The sequence below is a fragment of the Ipomoea triloba genome, chromosome 2 (genome assembly GCF_003576645.1).
Source record: "Ipomoea triloba cultivar NCNSP0323 chromosome 2, ASM357664v1".
Classification (NCBI taxonomy): domain Eukaryota; kingdom Viridiplantae; phylum Streptophyta; class Magnoliopsida; order Solanales; family Convolvulaceae; genus Ipomoea; species Ipomoea triloba.
Window position 1 is genome coordinate 14,350,400 of NC_044917.1, and position 9,364 is coordinate 14,359,763.

At 35.1% G+C, this 9,364-nt stretch overlaps 1 protein-coding gene across 1 annotated transcript; it reads left to right on the forward strand.

The window, feature by feature from the left end:
• Positions 1 to 2,230: 2,230 nt before the first annotated feature.
• LOC116009814 (WD repeat and HMG-box DNA-binding protein 1) lies at positions 2,231 to 7,597 on the forward strand. Its single transcript, XM_031248951.1, has 12 exons — positions 2,231 to 2,545; positions 3,385 to 4,484; positions 4,618 to 4,794; positions 4,961 to 5,074; positions 5,205 to 5,309; positions 5,484 to 5,618; positions 5,710 to 5,765; positions 5,863 to 5,965; positions 6,054 to 6,170; positions 6,475 to 6,601; positions 6,693 to 6,823; positions 7,013 to 7,597. The coding sequence occupies exons 1-12, from the start codon at positions 2,269 to 2,271 to the stop codon at positions 7,496 to 7,498; spliced, it is 2,928 nt and encodes a 975-aa protein (XP_031104811.1). The 5' UTR covers positions 2,231 to 2,268; the 3' UTR covers positions 7,499 to 7,597.
• The last annotated feature ends 1,767 nt before the right edge of the window (positions 7,598 to 9,364 follow it).

Sequence of the window (9,364 nt, forward strand, 5' to 3'; positions counted from 1 at the left end):
CGCTGATCAACTTGAACATACTCATGCTAATTTACAAAATACACTAAAGTATTTGGCCTACACTAAAGATAACAGAATTGGGGCATCTAAAGTCCTAATACTATAATAACATCATCAAATTAAAATTTAAGTACAATGATTCTTAACAATTTCTCTCTTTTGGATATGATGATGTCTAAACCTATCTATTTGCGAGAGCGGAAATGTAAAAACACACCTCAACTTGAGTAACTCACGCACCCAATGAACTTTCAATTTTTTTTTTATGATAAACATCAAGTTACATCTGACAAAAAGAATACATATATCAAAACTATTCTAAGGCCAAAATACTAACAACTAATCATTTGTTGCCAAAGTTCTTCAATCTTCACTTCTACCGACTAGGGTGATAAGTTCTTCCTTATAACTCCTCAGTTGATGCCCACTTCTCTCCTTAAGTGTCAACATCAAGGTCTGTTGGGGTTATTTATCTCAGCATCTAGGAATCCGCCTACTTTTCCTAGATAGGTGTTTTTGATCCACAGGATCGTTTCTAGGTTGTGAAAGCATCTTTGCTTTTCTTAAGCTATTTTGTTCTGTAAGAAATAATTAATAACCTTTAAGTGGTTCAGGCTATCGGGCTAACCCACTAAATTTAAAGCTAGTCTATTCGGACCACCAAGCTTATCCATTTTATTTAGACTTATTGGGTTGAGTTTGTTAGTCCCGAGGGGATGGGGTACAAGTTTAGAGGGGGTGGTGAATAGACTTGTATAAGATTTTGCAAATCTTTATCGACCTCTCGTGGGTAGTGGACTTAGGATGTTTAGGTCCACCTTCTCACAAGGTGAAGATAGAGTTTTGTACGCAGCGGAAAAGTTATCCCCTTTTTATTTTGCACGAGGTTTGATCTTTCGAGAGGTGAATTAGTGTTGCTATGCGATGCGAGAGGTTAGATGGTTAACGAGTGATAAAAACAGTATGTAAATGTGTGAGAGATTTTTAAGTGGTTCGGCCAACTATATGCTATTAATTCCTTATCTCCTATATATTTCTAGGTTGAGCAGTAACATTTTAAAATATAAATCAAGCTTTTCACCTCGAAACTCTACTCTTCCTTGCTTCTAGTCACCTTTGTTCATCCCACGTTCTCATTCGCTGGGTTCCAAGTTTGTGTGCTCAAACGCAGGAACTGTAGTACGTTTTATCCTGGGAGACCTAGACCGCAACGCTCAACACCTCGGGAGGCGATAAATAAGGTTTTAAGAAGAGAAGCAACTCGACTCGTACTTGCAATCTACCCAAAGATCATCCTCCTCGTCCTCCTTGTTTTCCAGATAAGTTTACCTTTCGTGGATTTCTAATTTTCTCTATTTTCAGGGAATTTTCGAGAATATATTCCAACATAAATGACATAAACTTACACATTAAAACTATTACAAACTAAAACTCACTACAATATAAATCCCTTTGAAAATCATTGGTGAAAATTCAACTTCTAAATGTGATATTAGCGATGTGCGACAATGACAACGTAGAAATAAAACATACAAGCAAGGAAGTATGGAGATCGAGAAACGAGTTATTGAAACTTGAGATAGTGAAGAAAACACAATATTGTGAAGAAAATTTTTGGAAGCTAGATGAAAAACAAAGGGCTAAAGAGCCCGCCAAAATACGGGGTCTATGGGAGGTCGGCCTGCCCCGTCCCGCCTTAAGCCCGCGAGCATTCGCATGGGCCCACCAAATTTTAAATTTAAATAAAAATTAATATAAAAAAGGTAATAAGTGTTTACTAAAATAACTTGGATAGTTTAAACATATATTAATGCATTTGTAGTTTTTTAAACACAATAATAACTAATAAATAATTAAATATATAATATATTAATTCATAAGTCAATAACAAATCATTTATATACTGTAATATATTACGTTTTTTAACTTGATATTATATATATTACATTTGACGGGATTTTGCCGCCCTAACCCTTTAAAATTCATGAACTAAATAAAAGCGGACTAAAAAATCCGTCAAAACACAGACCCAGATGTTTATCGGACTAAGCTCGTTTTTACAACTCTAATCAGTAAAGAATTGGATATGAAAACCCAGATGCCCACAGTTCCACGGTTCGCGCGAAAAATCAAAATAACCCGCCACTACTTTCCCGCCAGATACAAAGCATTGTCCCACTAAAACCTAACGCGCATTTCTAACTCTCACAAAGTAAACTCAACGAAATCACTCCTCCGAGAATACGAGACCAAGATTGAGAATCCGCCATGAAGATTCGCTCCATTAAGCTTCGGGAAGCCCACAAGAACAGCAGCGGCGACGCCTCCGTATGCTCCATTTTGTGGGACCAGAGCGGCGACCACATCGTCACAGCCTCCTCTTCCGATTCCTCGATTTGCATTCACGATGCCATTTTTGCCGCCACTCCGCCCAAAGTTCTGAGAAATCACAGAGATGGTGTCACCGCTCTGGCTCTCAGCTCTAATTCCACCTGCCTCGCCTCCGGCTCCGTTGACCATTCCGTCAAACTCTACAAATTCCCAAGTATGCTGGTTTACTCTTTTGTATTTTTAGTTATCTTATTGTACAACATGTAATGAATTCTTTTTCCACATTTTTGTGTTTTTATCCATATTTCTGGGATGGATTAGGTTACAATCAAATGCCATTGTTTGGCTAATTGCATAAAAATGTCGAATTGCGAAACAAAGAAATAAACTCATTAACTTGGTAGTTGCACTCGGAAATTTTTCTCTCATTTCTATAACAGTTGTGACGGGAAATGATATTCATGTTGAATTGCCGCTAATATACATTCATATGTACCTATCAGTGATCTATGCATAAGATCCTTATTGGTTTCTCTTGATTGTAATCTTAAATATTTGTATGCGAATTGGAGCAGTAGTTAGTTAGTTCTACATGGGCAAGTGCTTGTTTAACCAATGCTTTTAAGGCTAGATTATAGGAAATATGGTATTTTGTAATTCCCATTTTCTTTTGCTTGTTTGGGCAATTAAGAATCTTAAGCATACAAAAGGATGATGGTTGGAACATTTAGGCGTCTAATAAGGATTTAATAAGGGGTAAAGAGTCATGAATTTGGATGGGAATATGACAATTATGGCTTAAATGTGTATCGTATGTTCTTGGCATAAGAAATTTTTTTGAAGTGTCTATTGGCCTAGTTATCGCTAATTTATATGTAAAATTATGAACTATTATTTACTTGGAATTAAACCATGCATAGCCTTTAACTGGTAAAGTTGCTAGTTAGACTTGAAGACACTTATTCATGAGTTCAGCAAGTTCAGTCGCCTTGAAATATTATTGTGGATAATTGAATTCATTTGTCTATACTTTGTTGTGATTATTTCCATCAGGTGGAGAGTTTGAGACAAACATTACTAGATTTACATTGCCGTTAAGGGCACTTGCTTTCAACAAATTGGGTACTATGTTAGCAGCTGCTGGTGATGATGAGGGCATTAAACTCATAAATACTATTGATGGTTCAGTTGCAAGAGTTCTTAAAGGGCATCGAGGGTCTGTCACTGGCATAGCTTTTGATCCTAAAAGTGAATATCTGGCTTCAGTTGATTCCAGAGGGACTGTCATACATTGGGAACTTCAGTCAGGAAGAATAATTCATACCCTAAAAGACATAGCTCCTGTCACACGTTTGGGCGATGCTTTCATAAATATGCTTAGCTGGAGTCCTGATGGAGAGCTACTAGCTGTCCCTGGTTTGAAGAATGATGTGGTGATGTATGATAGGGACACTGCTGAAATGCTGTTTTCACTGCGAGGTGATCACGTGCAGCCTATTTGCTATTTATCATGGTCACCTAATGGAAAGTACATGGCTACTTCTGGGTTAGATAAGCAGGTTTTGATATGGGATGTTGATAAGAAACAAGATATTGATAGGCAGAAATTTGACAATATGATATGTTGTATGGCATGGAAGCCACAGGGAAATACTTTGGCGGTCATTGATGCTATGGGGAAATTTGGTTTATGGGAATCAGCTGTGCCTTCATCAATGAAATCTCCCACTGAAGATGTTCCTAGCTGGGGATCAAAGGGTAGTAATGGATTACTTCTGTTTGATGAAGAAGAAGAACCCAGTGCAGCTGGTAGTTTGAGTGATCCTGGGGAAGATAGCCATGATGAATCTGATCTGCCTAGCCGAAAAAGATTACGGAAACAGTCTATTTGTGATGATGACTGGGAAGATTTTAATGAGTTGGATTCATTTGCAAAACTTGAATCTCGCAAAAAGCCTGCTCATGGTCACCAAGCTAGCTTGGATAGGAAGAAAGCTGAATTAAAAAGCACTGCCGTATCAACCGGCCTGAAAATGCAGGAAGCTTTTCAGCCAGGAGCTACTCCTGTGCAACCTGGAAAGAGGCGCTTTCTCTGTTACAGTATGCTTGGTAGTATAACCACTATGGAGCATGAAGGATATTCTCATATAGAGGTATTTGAGATTGTCTATTATCAAAACTAAAACTCAAACTTTTTACCACCTTAAGACTGACATGAAGTCACTGTGTAATTTGATTGTTTGCAACATAGATAACAAGTTTTATTCTTCAATTACTTGATTGCAGATAGATTTTCATGATACAAGTAGTGGCCCACGAGTTCCTGCTATGACTGATTACTTTGGCTTTACCATGTCTGCTTTAAATGAAAATGGATGTGCATTTGCAAATCCGTGCAAGGGTGAGAAGAACATGAGCACGCTTATGTATCGTCCATTCAGTAGCTGGGCTAATAACAGTGAGGTTAGTTAGTCCTATTCATGGTGCCTTTAAATGATAATTTCCACCCCACCATACCAAATGCAAAACATGTGTGCTTGTTTACCTGCAAAAACAAATGTTTGAACTCCTTTTCTACTTTTATTGTATTTACTTGTAATGTATCTGTACTTTATTTGTGCAAATTTAGTGGTCCATGAGATTTGAAGAAGAAGAAGTGAGGGCTGTGGCACTTGGAAATGCATGGGTAGCTGCCATTACAAGTCTTAATTTTCTTCGCATCTTTTCTGACAGCGGTTTGCAGGTAATTCATAATAGATATCCATGTTCAGTTGTTAGAGCTTCTGCTTATGGGATGTTCTGAAATGACATTGCCAAGTATATTTTCAAACTGCAACTGAATAAACCTCTCCCTTTTTGGATTGAAATACCAGAGATATATTCTCTCTCTTGATGGACCAGTAGTTACTGCAGCAGGATTCAAGGATGAACTTGCAGTTGTCACGCATGCCTCTCCTTCTCTTCCCTCTAATGAGCAGGTTAAATAAGCGCTTCTTGGACAAAATTATTTTCAATATTGAAAAATATCACCATTTTCTCCTTACTGTGCTTAGAGGTTGTTCCATTCTAAACAGAGGTGCACTTGTAATTTTAAATTTTCTCAAGAGATCCATCAATAATCACATATTTCTAAAAATGATTTTATTCTGCAGGTTCTTGAATTTAGGGTTTTCAATATTCGCAATGGTACACAACCTCTACGAGGGAGACTCCCATTGACTCCCGGTTCCTCTTTAACATGGTTTGGATTCAGCGAGGAAGGCCATCTAAGTTCTTTTGATTCTAAGGTGCATATACTAGTTTACCTCAAAATATATATTGGAGGAAACTTAAATTAAACTATTACTCCATATAATTTGATTGTAACTAAACATGTAGGGTGTGTTGAGGGTCTTCATAAATCAATTTGGAGGCAATTGGCTTCCTCTCTTCAGGTACAATATTGGATATTCTACAACACATGGCCAATAGTGATACATTTGAAAATGCATTTGAAGAACCGTTTTTAATATAAAAATTTTCAACTTCCAGTGAAAGTAAACTGAAGAAGCCAGAAGAGAAATATTGGGTTGTTGGATTAAATGCAAGCAAGTTGTTTTGTGTTGTTTGTAAGTCCCCTGATTCTTTCCCACAGGTAAGGCAGCTCATTTTTCATGGATTTTACTTTGATTTATAATGCCAACTCGACTGTTAAAACTTTTTATTTTTGATTCCTTCTCCAGGCCACTCCTAAACCAGTCCTCACTTTATTAGATCTTTCCTTTCCTCTTGCTTCCTCTGATCTCGGAGCAGAAAATCTGGAGAATGAATTCATATTGAATAACATGCATCTATGCAGGGTACACTTTTAATAACTTCCTTAGTCTTTTGATTATCTTGCATTTAATGGGTTGTAGTTAAAATGAAAACACTAGTCTTTTATATGCTTGTTTCTTTCTTGTTGGGCGGAGGCCGGTAAAGGGCTAAGTCCATCAATTGGTGGTTAGGGGATTGAAGAGTCAAGTTTAGCATTCTGCCCCTCGAAAATGTGATGGCGGTTTATAAGGAAATAGAGTTGCGTCTTCGCTACTAGCTATTACGTAGTGGTAAGCGTTTGATCTTAACATTTTTGAATCATGTATTAATACTAGTAGTGTATTACAGGTTCAGAAAGCAATCGAGGAAAAGATAGCGGTTGGGCAGGACAGCACGTTGCTTGATGACGAGGCATTCAACCTTGAAACCGCTCTTGATCGATGCATCTTGAGGCTCATTGCATCCTGCTGCAATGGTGAATTTTGTAGTTTGGATATATATATTCATGTTTTCTGATTTTGAGGGTAGAATCTGACTTCATATGTGTAATTGTGTTCTCCTGAAAGGTGACAAGCTGGAGAGAGCAACTGAACTAGTCAAACTTCTTTCACTGGAAAAATCAGTGAAAGGGGCAATAAAGCTTGTTACAGCCCTGAAGCTACCAAACTTGGCAGAACGCTTCAGCACCATATTGGAGGTAACCAACCAACCATTAACAATCCTTGAATGACAATGCAAAAGAAGAGCAGTATATTAGGTCATGGGTTAGACTAGCTAATTGATTGGATTCGTTCTTTTAGTGTGGTTTAGCCATGTGCACTGTAACAAAATTGAGTGATCTTGGTCCAATCTTTTTAGATTATAACAATATTGAACATCCTTGCAGGAACGTTTAAGCAACGAAGCAATGGCGAGCAGCGTTGTAGCTGAGTCAAACCTGAACTACTCTTCCTTCAGAGCCAATGCTGTGTCCAATATTACACCAGAAAGCAGTAAAACACTGCACATTTTATCAACAACCCCTTCCTCCTCTACAAGGAAGGCGGGATTGCCAGAGCAACCTGCACAAGCCCGAGCTATTCCATCAGCCAAGGCGGGAGAGGTGAGAATCAGCACAGAAGATTCAAAGACCCGAGCTATTCCATCAGCAAAGGCAGGAGAGGTGAGAATCAGCACAGAAGATTTAAAGAGCCATAAGAAGGTTAATGATGGAGAGAAGGTGGAAAAGATGAAGGTTAAAAATGAGGGAGTTGATGGAATGAAGCCGGTTCGCCCTTCTAATCCCTTTGCCAAGTCATCAAACACCCAACATACTCCATCCTTGTTTGACTCCCTCAAGAAGATGAATGGTGAGAGCACAAGTAAAAAGTAGAACTGTAAGCTTGTCACTGTTATTTTACCCAATATACTAACATCAGTTGTAACAAAATCCGATTATGTAATTATGTTGGTATATATGTTTTTTTTGCAAGTTTCCATTAAAATAAGAAAGGCTTAAAGCCACCAAACCATAGCATCACATTCAAGCATTACAAGAAATAATTGTGGGATGCCTATCTCACCACACTGGATTCATTCTCCAGTTCTTCCTTTGTTAGGCTAAATATCTAAATTACTTTTTTTTAAGGTACTAGTGTATGTTACAATGTAGTGTCTGTCAATACATAAGAGTCTCAATTATACCGCTCGACCAGAAGGTCTTTGACAGATTAGTTCGTTACTTCGCATTTTTTGTTGTCGTTGCTTCCTAATTTCTTTCTTTGGTCTTCTTCAATCCTTGATGGACAACAAATTTGGCGACAAAAGATTTCTGAAGTAGAATTTCAATTGTTGTTTCACTTGTTTAGTTGTAATTAAGCTCACTACAATGTCTTGCTATAAATTAAAGATCTATGAATTTTCTTTCAATTATGTTAGGATGTAAAAAGGACACAAATGTTTCTCTTTAAATTTAAGAATATTTTAGAGTTATGATATTGTGTTTTTATTTTAAAATTGATTTTGTGGTAATTGGTATTTAATATTTTTTAACAAATTGTTCGTGATTTTTTTTAATACTACTGACTCTACTACAATACAATTATGAAAAAAATGAATTGTAAATAACTTCAGACAAGTTTTAGTAATCGAATCAAACACATAAAATAAGACAAATGGAATAATAAATTAGTATTATATTTCTTATATTTAAAAATAAATAGTAATTTATTATTTAAATGGCAAGTATAAATATTACTAATGAAGTAATATCTACTTAGTTAAAAATTATATAATTATCAGCTAATTGTCAAACACCTAAAACTATAAAAGTACTAGAAAAATAGGGTTTAAGAATTTTATTTCGAAATTTTTTTTATATTTTAAGAGTTTCTTCAAAATTAATTTAATATTAAATAAAATAATTACAATATTAAGAATGATACAAGAAAAATGCAATTAGACCACTGAATTTTAAAAAGTTACAATTGATCCCCTCAACAAGTTGAAAGCATGTAATTAGACCAAATAATAGGTTTCTCAGGTCACCAACCAATCATCTGAGAGGAATTTAATTAAATATATTAACATAATATAGTAATATTTTTTTGGAATACTATATTATGCATCATATAGTAATTTGATTGTTGGAATTTTTTTTTTAATATTATCATGAGAGGAATTTAATTACGTACATTAACATAATATAGTAATATTTTTTTAATACTATAATATACATATAGTAATTTGATTGTTGGAATTTTTTTTTTAATATTATCATGAGAGAAATTTAATTACGTACATTAACATAATATAGTAATAATTTTTTTGAATACTATAATATAGATCATATAGTAATTTGATTGTTTATGAATATAAAATAAAAAAATACTCAAGATTAAAATATTTTGAACCATAATTGAATTGCATGGTATAATAACTATAATTTTGTTTAATAATTATTACTTTCCGTGTGAATACATAAATAAGGATTCATACAGGAATGGAATTGAATAAAATATTTCATTAATTTCCATGTATAATAAAGATTGGAATCATATTTTAAATATTTTGTCAATTTTAGTCATAAATAAAGAATGATAAGGAAGGGCTAGAATTTCTAATAAGGAATTATTATATAATATTATGTTAACCTATTTCAAATTTTTTGGACTAAAATGAGCGGGAAAGCTAGCACTTCTGTTTTAATATATATATATATATATATATATATATATATATATATATATATATATATATA